The 18381-nt window shown below is 43.5% G+C and overlaps 1 protein-coding gene across 1 annotated transcript in view; it reads left to right on the top strand.

The window, feature by feature from the left end:
- The first annotated feature begins 1292 nt into the window (after window positions 1-1292).
- The window catches only part of TTC39C (tetratricopeptide repeat domain 39C), a 40993-nt gene continuing 23904 nt past the window's right edge, over window positions 1293-18381 (top strand). The window contains exon 1 of the mRNA XM_014061216.2: window positions 1293-1693. Within this exon, the coding sequence (XP_013916691.1) occupies window positions 1557-1693 (137 nt within the window). The 5' untranslated portion in view covers window positions 1293-1556. The remainder of the gene's footprint in view (window positions 1694-18381) is intronic.

Below are 18381 nucleotides of genomic sequence, written 5' to 3'. Positions count from 1 at the left end.
GATAGATAGATATAGGTATATAGATACATATATATAGATATAGATACATATAGATATAGATACATAGATACATACATATACATATACATATACATATACATATACATATACATATACATATACATATACATATACATATACATATACATATACATATACATATACATATACATATACATATACATATACATATACACACATGTACAGATGAAAAGAGTATAATGGAGGCTTACCGATGTGGAAATGTTGCAAAGATGATATTTGTATTTTAAAAAATGAAAAAAAAAACCCTGTTTAATAAAAAACATTAAAAAAAGAAATACAAATACATAACTCAGTATTTCTCAACTTCTAGCTGTTCTTTTCCAAAGGAAGAAAGATGCGTCCTATGTTACATATGAAGCTAGTGAAAACCCCCAGTGAATTCAATAGGGCTCAGCTTCAGGTACGCGTGGGAGATGACAGATTCAGTTCCCATCAATGCGGCTTTAGATAAACGATTCGTACGCCCAGCGGCATCACCGTAGCTTAGACAGCATTGGACATCATTCCAAAGCTCCTATGAAAAGTAGCATCATATTGAAACTTCGGACAGGATTGTCCGATTGTAATCGTATTGTTCATTACCCGATTTTTTTTTCTTTCTTCCTAGCGTTTTCCCCGTAAATATAGGATCCGTTTTTCGGATCCACCGAATGTTGATACATTGGTTGCGACAGGGACCTTGTTGCCGAAGTCTCGTGGACTGAGAGTGAGCGACTGACCCAAAGTCAACCCAGCCGGCTTCCATGCCTAAAACGGGACTGCAACTCAAGTCTCCTTGCTTTCTAGCCGGGTGCCTTATGGCAGGAATCTGCAAACTTGTCAGCGTTAAGACTTGTGGACTTCAACTCCCAGAATTCCCCAAGCAGTGAAGCTGGGTGGGGAATTCTGGGACTTGAAGTCCACAAATGTTAAAGCTGCTAAGTTTGAAGACCCCTGCCTTAAAGCACTATAAACCATATTGCCTGCATATTACCTACTGCGCTGCCTTAAATGGACTGCGTCCTATCTTCGGCTTTGAGTGGGCCGTTTTATATTGGGGGGGAAAAAACAACCTTGAGCAAAGAGCAAAGAGCAACCGGGAGCGCACAATAGGGTCCCGCCCAAGACCCCTTCTCTCCCCGTGGAAACCAGAGCAGCCGCTTCTGAAGCGAGAAACCAAGCCGGCGCTCAGGGCAAGCCGCTTCAGAGGTGGCAGCGCGCAGACTCCTTGCCCTCCCGCGCAGGCGCCCTAGCAGCGGGCAAGCGGCAGCCGCCAGCCTTAGCTCGAAGGTTGCGAGGTCTCTCTCTCCCTCTCTCTCTTCAGCGGCTGGGCTTCTGGTCGCGGCTGCGGGAGCTGCAAGGGCGGTTATAGCCGTGGTGCGGCGGGCCGTGCCCGAAAGAGCGGAAAGGCGCGAGGTGCCCAACCAGCTTCGACGCCGGGTTGGCTCGCCTTGCTCCAGTGTCCCCCGAACGGCTGAGCGCCACGCAGCGGGCAGGAGCCTGTTGGGTGGGTCTCCCACCTGCCGACGACCATGGCCGGGTCCGAGCAGGACGGCGGCACCGGAGAGGCGCCGCTGCCCTTCGAGGACGCCGAGCTAGCGCTGGCTGGGATCAATATGCTGCTCAACAACGGGTTCCGGGAATCCGACCAGCTCTTCAGGAAATACAGGTACTCTCGCTCTTTTTCCTTGCGTGGCAGAGGAATTTTTCAGCCGCGGCTGATTGACCATCGGTTGGGTGGACCGCCTGCGTTCAAGGCGAGCGGATCGTGGGTGAATCCCCCCCCCTCGTCCCCCGCAATGAGAGCGTCACTGAGCGAGTGCAGAGTGCCGCTCTTCCAGCGCTAGACCACAGCGCCGTTATATTAATAATAAAAAAGGCCTTTGTCTTTAGGGCCGCGCGGTCTTTCTTTGCCAAGAGGTAAGAACGAGTAGCTCAGCCCTAAGGAGGCTTCTCTGCTGTCGAACTTGGATTTTATTTTTTATTAGACCATCTTTGTGACAGCCTTGCACTTGACCCTTTTTTCATTTCAGGTTTCTTTCAGATTATCTTATTCCTGCTTGGAATCTCTCCAGTGAATCCCTCACATGCTTTCTCTGGAGGCAGTGAACTGGAGCAGCTTTTAATGCTGATTTTTGAATTAGTGTTTGAATTGCTTGAATTAATAGCAGTGCTTCTAAGCAGGTTGCCCTTCCTGTATAAACTTGGAGTGCATGTGTGGAGGTCTAGAATATTGTCTGCCAAGTGAAGGGTTGTTTTCTTTGTGGGTGTTGTCATAGCATAGCAAACATCACATATTGTCTTAGGTAACCCGGTTCATTAACCTCTACACCAAACCACCTTGTCCATTGGCAAATGTTACAACCTAATCAAGAACTCTTTCAAGGGGGAAAAATCAAGCCTTCTTTTGTTTAAATGGTTTAAAGTTAAAGAAATACATGAACATCAGTTTTAAATTAAGTGAAATGGAATAATACTTCAATATATCATTGCTAATATAATGAACTTCCATAATTCCAAGCATCAAGAAAAAAAGGTATAGCACAGACTTGGGCTTTATATTAATATTGCAGGGGTTCTATGCATTTCCAAATGTTCTTCTTTTTTCCTTCTTATAATACAGTTTTATGACCCTGTCATAAGAGGACCAATAAAATGGAAATGTTCTGCTGTTGTTTTTCTTTTTATTCTACTGAAACTCCTTCCCTCTGGGACACCATCAATTTTTCTCACTGTAGTTGCTGGCGCTTCACTTGCCCATAAATGAGTGCAAGAGTCATTGTTGTCATGAATCACAGCAGCAAGCCTTGTATTAATTTCTCTATGACTGTATATGCTTACCTTCCTATCTTCATCCATGTTTCCTTCTTATCCTTCCAATAGTAGTTTGGTGACTAGACAGAGATGCCCTATACAATATTAAAGTTTTTTCCAATAACAAAGATAGTATTTGCTCTAAATTCAGTCTTCTGTAGGCTAGTTAGTGTCCACTTGAAAAATATTAAAACTGGTAATCATTTATCTTTTTTATTTTCTTCAGAGTTCTTGTTCCTCCCCATGATTTGCTTTTGGGTGTCATTTCAGGGAAGCAACTTCTTGACATCACATTCCCTCTACTAATATCACCTTTTTCTTCTCCCAACCTGGTAAACCACCTAGAATTTCTTTCTTTTCTCAATTTTGAATACTATTCAATGTAAGGCTATTATTCTCCTTTTCCTGCTTTTTCTAGTTCAGCCTTTCCCTTCCAACTACCCTGTTTCCCTAAAATAAGATCTCCTGGAGAGTAAGTCCAATCTGGCTTTTGAGTGCATGTGCTAAAATAAGCCCTCACCCGAAAATATTGCAACACAACAGCAGCCACGCTTACCACCTCCTGCACCTCAAAAATAATTAAGACCTCCCCAAAAATAAGGCCAAGCACTTATTTCAGGGGGTCAAAAGAAAATAAGACCATGTCTTATTTTGGGGAAAACATGGTACTTCCAGGAGTCAGAGTGGCTAAGTCTTCTAGAATTGTACTATCAGCATATCTAAAAAGCACCAAGCTGTGGAAAAGACTTCTCTAAAGCACTGTGAGTTAGGCTCCTTAAATAGCATCCAATAGCTTGCTTTCTATACAGAAATCTGTCAAGTATTTTCCAATGGTGGTTGCATTTCCTGCAGATTTTTCAAATTGGGACATAGGGACACAAAGAGTTCTTCTGGGTTTCAAATAGATTGTTTGCAATAGAAATGTAATTATGCCAAGATCCCTTTTAAGCTTCCTTTGTTTACTATTAATCAATCCTAGACTTAGCAGGTGTTAATTTTTCCCCAGTTATATAACAAGGGACTTATTTTGCTAGTGGTACTGATAGTCTTAACATACCTTTGCAGAGAACACGGTTTAGACATTCTTCTTCAATGCATCTTATTTACAATCTTATCTGGTGCTCCCATGACACTCTTGGACAAGGAAACCTGTGATCAGCTGTTTCTTACTGCACAAACTGCCATGTCATTTTGATTTCATTGATCCCATTTCTGCCCCGTCCTGACTTCTCCTTTGTTTTTATTAGTGTGTGTCCGTGGGTGTATTCTATTTCCTCTCTCCATATTCACTCACAAGATGCAGAACATATTGATGTACTTTGTTCTACTGATGAGAAAGAAGCTTAAATGCAAATAACATGTATCTTAGTAATGAGAGCATGTCTCTGCTTTCTGCAAGTATTTGCTGGAAGGCTACTGTCGTCTTCTATTACATCCCAACACCCCTTCAATAGAGCAGATTATTTTTTTAGCCTTTTTCCTTCCCTATCTTTCTCTTTCAAGATAACTATTTTCTCTGCAGTCAAAGTAAGCTTGTTATATATCTTGAAATGCAGTTTCCAGCACCCAGCCAATCTTGCTTAACCTCATAAAGCTTTAAATAATCAAAACTGCTTAGTACACAGATGGGAGACTAGTAAGAAATATCAGAGCAGTAAACTAAATTGGGAAGTTTGAAAACACATCCCAGAAGATGACAATGTACCAGAGGTGGTATTCAGCCAGTTCTCTCTGGTTCGGGTGAACCTGTAGTGCTGCTTCTGGAGGCTCTGCCCACCCAGCCTGCTCACATTTGCGAACCGGAAGGGAAGGGAAGTGAATCCCACCACTGCAGTATACATTTGTTTTATTTCTACAAAAATAATCTGGATATGACCATGAAGCCCGCAAATCAAACTCAGACTTAAGGAGATATTACATTTTAAGTACTTAAACCAGTCCACCAAAGATAGGAGATTTCAGTAAGATTTTTAGCATTAAATGGATGCCATTTTGAAAAAAATATATCAAAGAAATCTACAAAACTGTATATCTTTTCAAAAGTTATATACAAGTTAAGATTTTTAAAGTGATTTTTAATAATCAAAAATATAATAATGTTGACAAAATCATTGCAATGCCAATTGTGATGTTTTCTGCAGCTTTATGTATCAGTTGGGAGCAGAGTGGAACTGCCATGGCTAATGCTCAGATCAGCTGTTCAAGTGATTAGTGGTATGGTGGTGACAATGAGACCAGCAGAGTCAATTGTTAAATATTTACCGGTCAACTGGTGCCTATAACCAACCCCATGTCAAAATACTTTGGGTGGCATACAATAACAAAAAAAGAAAAATAAACCCAACATAGCAATAAAATAACAATTGGAAAACTAAGAAGATGTCCTAGATCAATTAATTAGGTGTCAAAATTTGTTGAAATTGAACAAGCAAAATATTAGAAGGTAAGATCATATATATTTCTGGGAAGAAAGTATTTTATAAAATGGAAATATCAGAAAGTAGGCCAGTTGCCTTGGCCACACCAATGTATTTTATTAATTCTTTTATGTTTTTATTGCTGTTGTGAGCTGCCTGGAATTATGACACATACATTTTGTGACCATCTAAGTCTCTTAAATAAATAAACTCAATAGATTATTTCTAGATGGCAGCCCCCATAGATAGACCAGGCCATGAAATTTACTTCTTAAGAAAACTGCACCTACATTTATTGATGCTGACTTGGATATTTCAAATCACACATAATCTTGCAAGTCAATACCCTCCCCCCCTACCACTTATGAATCAAGAAGGTCTGAGCTGTATTCAAATGTTAGCTTTTTTCTCAGGTTTTACATAATATTTCGATCCTCATTGCCTAGGTACTGGTTCTTCCATATCTGTAGGAGATGAACCCGAGGCAGGGGTCAAACACATCATCAATCTTGAGTCCCTTCACGCCAATAGGAGATCTAAGTCCAGCCCTCCTTGAATTCCGTTGATTATCTACTGCCAATTTGCTTTGACCGTTAGTAATTCAGATTTTTGAAGAAAACATTAGCATACAATAAACCTATATTCATTTGAATTCCTGGACTGCTAATCTCCTGCCACTTGACAATATCACTGTGAACATCATCCTTACTTTCTGCACTGAACAAGCAGGTTCAATTCCAGCAAGACACTACCTGAAATATTCCAGTCCTGCTCTATGTGGAGATTTAAAGGTAACCATTATCCCTTTGATTTGTGTCCCAAAGACTATTAGCCATCACTGCAGCATTTTTATTTTATTTTATTTAAAGTACTTATATAGCAACTCCTCATTCAACCAACTCTGTTATCAAAAATTAAAAGACCCCTAAAAACATTTTAAACTATAAAGCTGTTTTAAAACATTAAAAACAACAAAAGATTAATGCCAATCAGTTCTAATCTTTAACATAGGTGTTATTCTGTATTGGTGGGGGTTCACACTCCACATAGAGTACATTTGAATGGTCATGTTTGTTTGTTTGTTTGTTTATTAATTAATTATATTTTTAAGATAGACTGACCCCCCCCAAATGCTTCTGGACAGCTTATATAATTAAAGGGGAGAGAAACAATAACAAGAGAAAAGGAAATGTATCTCCTGACAAACTCACCCATAAATTGCAAAACAGCAACAACTAGTTGATCAACAAACAGCAGAATCCTAGGCCTGGGAACAAAACCAGATTTTCCCACACTTGCAAATTCCTTGGGGGTGGGATCCACGGGGATATTGCTCCAGGGTATATGTGTGGTTTCATTTATTCCTATCTAATGTTGTAAGTTCCAGTCTTCTATATTCAATGGTTGTCATCGGACAAGACTATGGATACTGACCTTCATGGCTTTGATCAATCATGATTTTTGCATAATGTTTTCTAGTAAGATAAAGGTGGTGTGCTTGGCAATAGCAATAGCACTTAGACTTATATACTGCTTCATAGTGCTTTTACAGCCCTCTCTAAGCAGTTTACAGAGTTAGCGTATTTCCCTCAACAATCTGGGACCTCATTTTAGCCACCTCGGAAGGATGGAAGGCTGAGTGAACCTTGAGCCGGTGAGATCTGAACTGCCGAACTGCAGCTATCAGTCAACTGAAGTCGCCTGCAGTACTGCACTCTAACCACTGTGCCATCTTGGCCTAGCATTCTTTATTAATAGTAAAGATGTATCAAATATTTGTGGATATTTATCCATTCAGTTATTGGTTAATAATTACCCCATGTGCATATATTAATAATATTTTATGTTTAATTTTTTACTAACCCTATCTAAACAGATGGTTCCCATTCTTCCATTCCACTCTTCATTGTGTTACCTTGCCTTGCTGCTAGCAATAGTTTCTTAGTTTACAGCACCCTTCCCTCCCCTTTTCTGTAGTTTACTGTATGATTCAAATTCTTAAACATGGCTAGATTGTATTCTTATCTCTTTTTAAACCTATAGATTTCTTTGGAATTGCTGGCAATGAGTTTTCATATTCTTACTTGATGACTCTATAGCTAGCTGAAAATTAAATGTTGCTAAATGGTGCTATAAAACTAATTTAGTCCAAATTAATATATACAAAATTCCTACAGGCAAAGTGGATTCTGAGGAGAAGAAAGGGATTAAGGATTCCAAGAAAAACATGTCAGCAGAAGCCTGATGGCCATGGCAGAGATATGGTCAAGGTTTGTAATAATTCAATGCAATCTGGTCTGAGGCACACAAGACCAGACTACTGGAAAATTCCAGTATTTGCATTTCAATAAAACCTTGAATACATTATCCAAAATTTTCACAAAACCATCGCTTGTGTCTATGAGGTCTAATTAGAGTCTGGTGTTTTTAGGCCACACATTACTTATAAGGAATCCTGCTCAAACCATAGGTTTCTTTCCATGTGCATGTGTTCCTTTCTTCAAATTTTGGTTGCCTAAAACAGGTAATTTTCCCATTTACTTAGTAACCTGTTATCTAATGACTTGTTCGAAGAGGATCTGAAATAAGATAAAAAAATTAGTGGTATTTGGCCTTCAGGCCTTGAGTGCTTAAGTAGAATATAAGTAAAATATAAATAAAAATGGATTTCTACTTTTATGTAATTAACTGCATTGACTATTGGTTAATTCAACTTTTGTGCTGGTTCCCAAACTTTACTACAACGCCTAAGTAATTAGACTAAATATTTTTAATAAGTCACCTTATCTGAGATCAAAAGCTAACCAGGGCAGGACTGCTTAATTCATGGATGGAAACTGTCAGGAAATTTGGAGGGGCTGTAGGCTACACTAGGAAATTTCAAAACATTTCAGAAGAAACAATGGAACTCGTAACTGCTAATATTTTAGTATTAATATTTGGGGAGACCTATTTTCTCCCCAAAAACAAGACTGGGAGGTAGGTTGGGTTAAAAGAGAGAAAGTGAGTGGTTCAAAGTCACCACAGAGTTTCTATACTAGAACCTGGATCTTCTCCCAATTCAACATCTTAAATTACACCATACAGGGACTACAATTTTATTAAAATTGTCCAATATTTTAATAGTTCATCATGACTTATATAAACATGTTTGTTCTTTCCCCCTTTCTCCCCATCCTACTGCTTTTTGAGAAGAGAACTACAGGACTGTTAAATAAATCTGCTCTTTTTTCTAATCAGTAAATCCCATTTTGAGGATTTCTAGTTCAAAGGAATTGAGCCTTATCAAGGCAATAGTACTGGGGAAAAACTGTGAAAAGAACTAAGAAAAGACATTATTAAGATGAACAGTAGAAATTTGCTGATTAAAAATAACTGGAAGGAGCATTCAAAAAGAGATTATTGGGCCTAAATTCCAGAAAATATTACATAGGACTCAATGTTTTGATGGTTACAAATACTCTAAAATTATATTGGAAAGGAAAATGATGAACAGAAAAAAAAATGAAGTCCAGAACTTAAATTTTTTGGTGGAATAGTAGACAGCGGAAAGGAACAAGAATGGTTACTGTTAATCAAGACTTTGAATCCTAATGTCATCAGTTCCTTTAAAGACTGATCTCTGAATGTCTCCAGTGTACTAACAAACATCACTCCACCTATATGTACTTTATAGACCTATATTTGATATGTTTATTGTTTTCCCTTTTCACCCAGGAAATTTTGAGAATATCCTCAATTTAATATAACAGCTGGCTTCACACTTACTAACTAGATGAAGTATATGTGTTTGAGGTCTGCTGCCATGTTCTAACATGGCAAAAAGTATATTCAAATATTAACCTTAGTTTTTATTTCTCCTTTCTATCATGTCCCTGATCAGTTTTCCTTATGTAGTGACACGTTTTTGAAAGCATTCAGATTATATCGTGACTCTTAAAATTGCCTTAATGTCATTTGATTTTTGTCCCCAAATAAATTACAATCACAGCTGATCTTAGCTGTCTCAAAAAACCTTGTGAGTATTTGGATAAGAAACTGTCAGCTTCTGCTTTGCTGCTGCTTCGACTGCCATGAAACGGGGAGAGGGGGCATGGTATTTGGGAAGGGAATTGTTATGTGCTGGAGGAAGATTCTAGACGCCGATCTGACCATCTTATTGAGCATGCGGAGGAAGGGAGTTTCCCGCCAAGGTTAACTGTCCAGCATTCCATCCTGGTGATGTTTTTTGAAGATATCTCCCACCTGACAGTTGGGTGAATTATAAGTGGACTATGGACTGGGGTGCCAAGGGGCGGGATTGAATTATACATGATATTCTTTGCTTTCGCGCCTAATTAACCAGATTCGGCTTAGCTTTGCAACTGTTCATTTGTAATTAGTAAAAGTACACTTAATTTCAAACAAATGGAGTTGAGTGGTTTCTTTCCTGATTATTAAATGAAGTTGCACTTGTCAGAAACTATCAGAAAATCCCAGAATTGTAGGGAAGTTTAAAAAGAACCAATTCCCCTAGAAAAAGGAATGGCAAACCAGTTGTATCGTAGCCAGAAATAACAACATGGAGTTAAGTTTAATTTAAGACTTCAAAATGTATGACTTTACCCCAACATGTAGCCAGGATGTATTGTGGATTATTATTTTGAAATTTATGGAACAATTTTGTTATCCCAATATTTGCTATTGAGATTGAAAAACTGAGCTTTTGTGAGTAAACTTGAAATGCAGCATTCGGCCTACTTTGTTGTAAATTCATGTTCCAATTCAGAACATATACATTTGTACAACAAAATTGTACTACATACTATATTATACATAAATGTAATGTATATATTACATTAATGTTTAAAATGTAATGTACATATCACAATTATGTATCAATATGCAACAATAATGTACTTTATATCATGTGCATATGAATATGCATGGATTTGTAGATGCAGTTGAAGCTATGGAGAATGACCTTCAGATCTGTTTTATCTTTGTTGATTGGGTACTCTAATTAAACACTGGGAAAACCTGTTTTTTTCTTGCACTTAGTTGTAATCTGTGTGATGCATCATAGACTAGATGTTATAAAGGAAACTTTAATATTTCTTTACTATGGAACATTTAAGATTTTGTCAAGGTCTGAGCAGTTTAAATTAATTCATATTCTATTTTTAAACCTTTGAAATCAGTTTGACTGTGACATTGGAGAAACTAGCTTTTGACATTCAAAACCTGGGCAAAATACCATCTAATTTTGAAGTTGTTATAAAACGTTTCTCTTTTGAAGTAGTGTTTCTCAAAGTGAAGTCCATGCACCCCAAGACTCAAGAAAATCAAAATAATTTGCCATCCTATTTTGAAATAATTTAATAATACTATATTAAAATCATGTCAATTGGGAGAATCAGAAGTGGCAGTGAGTGCACCAATTGTAATTTTTAATAATATTAATAAATATAACCTGTGCAAATAAAAGCTCTCTTGGAGTCCTCTATAATTTTTAAAAGTTGGAATGCCTACTGAGAGACAAAAGTTTAACAAATACTGTTTTATAATAAGTATACTTTAATCAAGATGCTACTGTAATTCAGGTTAAAACATGAAGTTGTATATTTTCTGGCTTCAGATAATAGCTTCATTTCAATTTCCAGACAAATAAAATAAGGAGAATGGTTATTTATAGAGTATTGTAAAAATATAAGAAACAATTGCACAGTGAATTTAAATTCTAACATGAAGATAGAATTTACTGCTTCTGTGCCTAAACAGATTTTAACATATCCAATAATTCTAACAAATTTAGAATTATTTGCTGTGTTCCTAGCTAGCTGTTAGGCCCTTTCCTTTCATAATCAATTGAATTGCTGCTATATGTTCCTCCTAAATTTGATGGTTTAACATTACTTAAAGAAAGATCCCATAGAAACCAGTAGAACTATTTCAAAGCTATCATACTTCTATACTTTTGGGGCTCCTATTTAACACTAGGGGGAAACTATTTTGAACTCTGAATCAAAGTTCTTGACCCAGAACTATAAGCTTTGTAACCAGAGAATATTGGGAAACACAAGAATGATGCAGATGCCTAGGCTTAGCCATTACTTGTAACTATTGTGGGAAAATTTAACCTATTCTCCCAGAAGATGTGTAACATAGTTAATGGTTGTAAGAATCAATATGTATGCGATACTAGTCTAGATTGATTTCTTGTATGTCCTACTCCAAAAGGGGAAAAATTTTGTAATATGTAAGTGGTAGAATTTCATCTATTAACTGTTTAATTAAAATACTTCATTGAATTCTGTACATTTTACTTTTTCATTAGCAAATCTCTTTGGAAATAAGCTGGCAAAACAAAGGCACAAAAATACAACTGTCTATTTTAATTATAGATTTAAAAGATTTGTAAGTGACCAATCATGAACCTTTAAAATCCATTGAGATAAATGTTGCAGTTTGCAGAGTGAGGTGTGGGAGGAGTAACACATGGGTTTTAATCCAGCCCTTTTGCTCTGGAGTCTGAGGTAATTTTTTGAGGCCACACCTCTGATTCTCCTCTCCTCTCCCAGATTAACCTCAGACTCCAGCCCAGAAGGAGTGTTTTTCCTACTCTCCCTCATTTGAAGACTTAGGTTTTTTTCCTTCAGGTTTTTTCTAAGGATTGCAGCCTCTACGAATCCTCCAGGATTCTACAGGCTGCAGCAACTTGCCTTAGGATTTTTTTAGGTTTTTTTTTAAGATCTTTTAGCCTTTTCCTTACAGCGTTTTTCCTTTAAGAAGACTTCTGTGGATTACTCACCCTCCTGCTGTGCTCTGAGCCGCTAGCCAGCCACGCTGCTGGCTAGTGCGATCCCCAGCGACCGGACGGTGGCGTAAGAGGGCAAAAGGAGCTGCGCGGGCCGTTTGGTGGTCCCTTCGCACCCAGGAGCCCAGCTGAGGACCGGGAAGCCGAGGGATCTTCCCCAACGGTACCAAGCTGCAGAGAATCGGACCGCAGACCAGTGGCCACCATCTTGATCCTCCGCCATCTTTGAAAGAGCACGTGGTTGAGCGTGTGATCGACGTTCCTCCTACGGACGCCGAAAGCGCTCAGAAGGCATCGAGGAGGCCGGAAGAGGCCTAGATCGGCCCGATTCTGCTGGTGGATCCGCAGAAGGCCTAGAAGCCTCGGTGCAGGCCGGTGCTCGAGCCGCGGATCGGCGGCTGGAAAAGGAGGCGCGAGCATCGTGCAGAGCAGACCAGCCGGCAGAGAGCGAGGAGGGAGTGAGCAACAAAACTGTGAGTGTTATGGCGGAGGCGGCGAAGAGCGGGGGTGCGGGCCTGAGATCAGGGGACTCAGATCCAGGCGCGGGGCCTTCCAGGGGAGCTTCCCAGGGCCCCAGAGGGAGATCTCCCGGCAAAAGAGGCACCTCCAGGGCACCCAGAAAGGAGCCCCATACCCAGGGAGGCCGGGTTACCAGGGCCTCCTCAAGAAGGTTCAGGGCCACTATTAGCCCATCGCCTTCCAGATCATGTTCCCCCTGCAGGCTGCCCACATTGGTAGAGACCCAGGCGACCTCCCCTGGCTCCCCCAGGAGCTCAGGCAGAAGGCACAGCTCCATTTCGCCCCCTCTTTTGCCTGCCCACTCATCTGAGACAAGGGGGGATCCCTTTGGTCTCAGGGCCCCCAGCCCAGCAAGGCACAGGCTGGCACCAGAATCGCCAGATGCAAGGGACCACTTGCAACCCCCAGAGCTCCGCCCTGCTCTTCCAGAGCTACCTGAGAGCTTTCAGGAGATTTTAGCCAGGGCCTTAGCTCAAGTGATGGCTTCTGGTATGCAGCATCAGCCCCAGGGGCCCCAGCATAGATCTTCTCGGGACCAGCCCAGGGACCATCAGACCCATGCCAAAGCCCCTGTTGCCAGAGAGCCCAGGTCCCCTTCTTCTTCCACTGTCAGCGAAGCCTCAGATTTAGAGGAAGGGGAGCTGAAGGAGGTAGGGTTTTCTGAGGATGAGGATGCTCAGTCTACAGATGCCCCCAACATCACTGGCCTTCCCCCCCCTTACTTAGTTCCCTACTCCATAAGGCCAGGACTACAGCAGACCTGGATCCCGCCCCCAGACCTGAGGCCAGCTACTGCCATACCTAGCACCAGCAAGATTAGCAGGAAGGGTCCCTTCCACAGACCCCCGGTAGAGAAGGAGGAGATTCCAACCCCAGAGATGTTCCTGGAGGTTCTAAAATCTCAGTGGGTTAAACCAGGATCATTTCCCAATCCAGGGGGCAACGAGCGGAGGTTTTATAACCTCAATCCTACCTTTGCCCAAGCACTCCAGCTCCCAGAGGTGGACAACCCGATTGCCACCCTAGCCTCAGCCTCAACCGTGGTGACGGGAGACATTGCCAATTGCCTTAAAGCAGAGAATAAAAAGGCGGAAACTATCTTGCGTAAAACATTCCATGCCATAACCTGGGCCATTAGGGCGGCCGCTTCTGCATCTTTTTTCAGCAGATCCATTGTGCTGTGGCTGGAACAGCTGAGAGACAGGACCCCGGCCACGGAGGTACGACTGCTGCAGGACATCTCGAAGGTGCTGGCAGCCGCACAATTCTCAGCTGACGCCACCCTGGATGCAGTTAAGTATGCATCCCGAGCTTTATCTTCCTCGGTAGCGTCCAGGCGCCTGCTGTGGCTGTGCCATTGGCAAGCTGAGTCCTGAGCCAAATGGCACCTAGCAGGAGCAGACTACGCCGGGGACAAGCTCTTCGGTGCCTCGCTGGATCCTCTTCTGGTGGAGGACAAAAACAAGAAGAAAGTTCTCCCAACCATGACCAAACGGTCGGATCACCGCCACGCTCCTTACCCCAGGAGAACATTCTATCATCAACCTGAATTGGACGTCCAGAGTCACAGGTACCAGACCCCCAGGTTCCACAGACAAGGGGATAGACAGTTCCCTAGGGACAGATTCAGGGGCCAACAGCAGAGCAAGCGGCTCTTTCGAGGAGGGGGCGGTCACCCATTCCGCAGGTTCAAGTGACCCGCCTCTCCCTTTTCGCGGATGCTTGGGAGCGCGTTACCTCAGATGAGTGGGTCCTCCAGACTGTTAAGCTCGGGTTACAGCTGGAGTTCAGCTCGCAACCCTCTGACAGGTTCCGCACCTTCGCCTCCTCTGCTGATCTGGCCAAACGGGCCCTTAAGGCTAAGGCCATCAAACACTTACTAGACATCAGGGCCATAGAGAAGGTCCCAGAGGGGGAGAGAGGTTCCGGATTCTATTCAAACCTGTTTCTGGTTCCCAAGAGTTCAGGGGGGTGGAGAGCCATCCTGGATCTTAAACTACTCAATTCCAGGGTGGTCTACCGTAGGTTCCAGATGGCTTCTCTGAAATCCATCTTAGAGGGCATCCGACAGGGCAACTTCCTGGTCTCCATCGATCTCACGGAGGCCTACCTTCACATCAGAATCACCCCGGAACATCGCAGGTTCCTTAGGTTCTCCCATGAGGGCAATCACTTCCAATGTAGAGCCCTACCCTTCGGGCTGGCCTCAGTCCCCAGGACCTTTACCAAGGTGCTGGCTGCAGCCGCAGGTCACCTGCGCTCCTTCCCAGTCCGACTGTTTTGTTACCTAGATGACATCCTCGTCCTAGCCAGGTCCCCAGACACTGCCAGATAGGACCTGGGGATCATCATCGACACTCTCAGGTCCCTGGGGTTCTCTATCAACCTAGAGAAGAGCCAGCTGATTCCATATATCAGGCTCCAGCACCTCGGATCTATTATAGATTCGGTGTCAGGGGAGGTTTTCCTTCCCCAGGAGCGAAGGGACAGCATTGTGCAGCTGATCCATGAGGTTCGCAAATTACGCTCTGTCCCTGTAGTTCTTCTTTCCAGGCTCCTTGGGAAATTCATCTCGTGTATAGGGATCGTGCCTTGGGCTCGCCTACACGCCAGGGAGCTTCAGTGGTTCCTGCTTCCATACCAGAAGGCAGGGACGAGCGATGTCAAGTTCAAGGTTCAAGTGTCGCCACAGGTGTTGCTCTCGCTCCGTTGGTGGCTGACCCCAGCACTAGACAGAGAATCCCTCTTCAAGGAACCAGCAAGGAAGGTACTCATGACGGACGCGAGCCTGTTTGGCTGGGGAGCACACCTGGAGACCCAGATAGCCCAGGGCCACTGGACTCCAACAGATCTACGCAACAACATAAACTGGTTGGAGCTCAGGGCCATCCACCTGGCCCTATGACACTTCAAGACGATGGTGACCGGCCATCACGTCCTGGTCCTGACAGACAACGTGGCAGCCAAGGCCCACGTGAACAGGCAAGGGGGCACCCACTCCAAGGCCCTTCGCGACGAGGCCCTTCAGTTAGGAAACTGGGCAGAGTGGCATCTCCAGTCCATCAGAGTGGAACACATCTCCGGGACGGAGAACCAGCAAGCAGATTGGCTCAGCAGGGAGACGGTCGACAACGGACAATGGCAGCTCCATCCCAGCATCTTCCGGCAGATTTGCGAGAGGTTTGGGCGCCCGGTGGTGGATCTCTTCGTGACCCCAGCGAATGCCCAGCTGCTGAACTTCGTATCGAGGTTACCGTCCAGAGGAGCCATGGACACGGACGCCCTGCGCTGCAGATCGCCACCAGTTCTACTCTACGCCTTCCCCCCTCTTTCCCTCATCCCCGGGGTTCTGAGGAGGCTGGTATCAGCGGAAGCAGAGATGATACTAGTGGCTCCCTTCTGGCCACGCCGCCCCTGGCTAGCAGACTTGGTGGAGCTGTCCTCAGCTCCCCACTGGAGGATCCCCCTGGGGGAGGTGTCCCTACACCAGGGGTCACTGGAGCACCCGGATCCGGAGTGGCTCCATCTGACCATCTGGCGATTGAGCGGGAACAGCTGAGAGGGGCCAATTTCTTTTCAAAGGTCATTAGGACCGTTGAGGCGTCCAGGAGGCAGTCCACCACCCGCATCTACAACGCCTCCTGGTTGGGTGGCCTTTGCTGATTGGTGTAAGGCAAAGAACATCGTTCCTGCCTCGGCCTCGGTACCCCAGTTTCTGGACTTCCTACAGGAAGGCCTGGAGAAAGGTTTGGCCCCCAGCACCCTTAGAAGACAGGTCTCTGCTCTCTCCACGGTCCTGGGGGTGGGGGTGGATGCTCCTCCTTTGTCCCAACATCCGGTCCTAAGTGCTTCCTCAAGGGAGCGGCGAATCTGAAACCCCCAGTGGTCCATCGATTCCCCACCTGGGACCTACCCACGATCCTCCAGGCATTGACGGAGGCACCATTCGAATGCTTGAGGGAAGTTTCCCTACAATTCCTGACCCTTAAAGTTGTCTTCCTGGTTGCCATCACCTCGGCCAGGAGAGTATCTGAGATCAACGCCCTCTCCAGTAGAGCGGACCTCTGCACCTTCCTAGAGAACCGGGTCATCCTCAGATTGGACCCCGCATTCATGCCCAAGGTCAATTCCCCCTTCCACAGGGCTCTAGAGATAGTTCTGCCGGGCTTCTGTCCGCAGCCCTCCAGGGATAGGGAAAGGTCTTGGCACAGGTTGGACATCAGAAGAGCCTTACGCATCTACCTGAAGCGCACGGCACCCTTTAGGCGTTCTTCATGTCATATCAACCGTCCACCAGAGGCGCTAAGGTTTTCCCGGCCACCATTAGCAGGTGGATCAGGGCGGCCATTTCACAGGCCTACAAGTCACGGGGAATTCAGGTCCCAGAGGGATCACAGCGCACTCCACCAGAAGAGCGGCACCTCAGCAGCCTGGGCCACCCAGGCCCCCATAGAGGAGATCTGCCGGGCCGCTGCCTAGTTGTCTCCTTCACCATTCATTTGGCATTACTGCCTAGATGCTTACGCCTCCGCAGAGGCGGCCTTTGGTAGGAGGGTTCTGCAGGGAGTCTTAGATTCTCGAGGGGCTCAGGCCCATTGATCCCTCCCTAGGATATCTAGCTTTGGTATGTCCCATGTGTTACTCCTCCCACACCTCACTCTGGAAACTGGCAGTTGGTCTTACCTGAACTGCATGTTTCGGAAAAAGTGTGGAAGGAATCACTTCCCCCCCTTGTTTAGGACGCCCCGCGCCAGGGGCCTGAGTTAGCTCAGTGGTCAGTCAGCGCCAAATAAGAAGGACATGTGCTTGCGTTGTTCTTTGTTCCTTCCTTCCAGGTGCTCTGATACGACCATCGGTTAATCTGGGAGAGCAGAGGAGGATCAGAGGTGTGGCCTCAAAAGATTATCTCAGACTCCAGGGCAAAGGGCTGGGTTAATACCCATGTGTTACTACTCCCACATCTTCTCTGAAACATGCAGTTCAGATAAGACCAACTGCCATTTTAGCTATTTTACATAAAAGCCCACTGAATTAAATGAACCGACTGAACAACATTGGGTGCTTAGCAGCAAAATGCTACTTGCAAAGTTTATTAATTTAATCTCTGGTACACTGCAAAGCTCTTACAATGAAAATCTGACATTTGGATGGCTATTTTTTATTTGCGATGATCAAGGCCTTGATCTCTCACAGATTCTGCAGAATGTATGCCCTTGACTTCTACTTCATGAGCTACTATTAAATAGCAGCGAGGCAGTCCTTGGAACCAGTTCTTCCACATACATTGTTAAGAAAATATATATAATAGTATGCCACTTTGTTTCTGATTTATCGTTCACTAAATTGAATGTTCTTATTGTTCATTGTATAGTTAGCCAGATGTTCTGACTGATTTGACATTTTTGTCCCCCTATCAAGTCCTTCCCACGGACCTGAATTAGGCAGATGTGGATATTCAGTGGTCTTAAACGTATTGTTGCAGGATGTAAACTGTTCCAAGCAGAACTGCCTTTTGCAATTGACTGATGGTGATTTTGTTGATGCTGATAGTTCACGTTATATAAATATTGATATTATTAAATGTTAAATCATCAAAAGTTATGTAAAATTTATTTTATAGTTAGGCTTTTGAAGAAACTTTTTAAAAATATAAACATTAAAAGAAGTGAAAAATGTCTAAGATTAAAAGCTACTGCAGTTTCACAAGGAGCATTCATCTGGAACACATGTGGGAGATCTCCTATCCTCTTCTTACCCTTTGTCACAGTTATTGTCTTTAGTTTGCCATACTTCCCCCAGAAGGAACTACCA

Source organism: Thamnophis sirtalis, unplaced genomic scaffold, assembly GCF_051295495.1.
Source record: "Thamnophis sirtalis isolate CommonGarterSnake01/CBP01778 unplaced genomic scaffold, rThaSir2_p1.2 scaffold_2, whole genome shotgun sequence".
Classification (NCBI taxonomy): domain Eukaryota; kingdom Metazoa; phylum Chordata; class Lepidosauria; order Squamata; family Natricidae; genus Thamnophis; species Thamnophis sirtalis.
The sequence above is the reverse complement of the archived record's forward strand: the minus strand, read 5'-3'. Positions and strand labels throughout refer to the sequence as shown.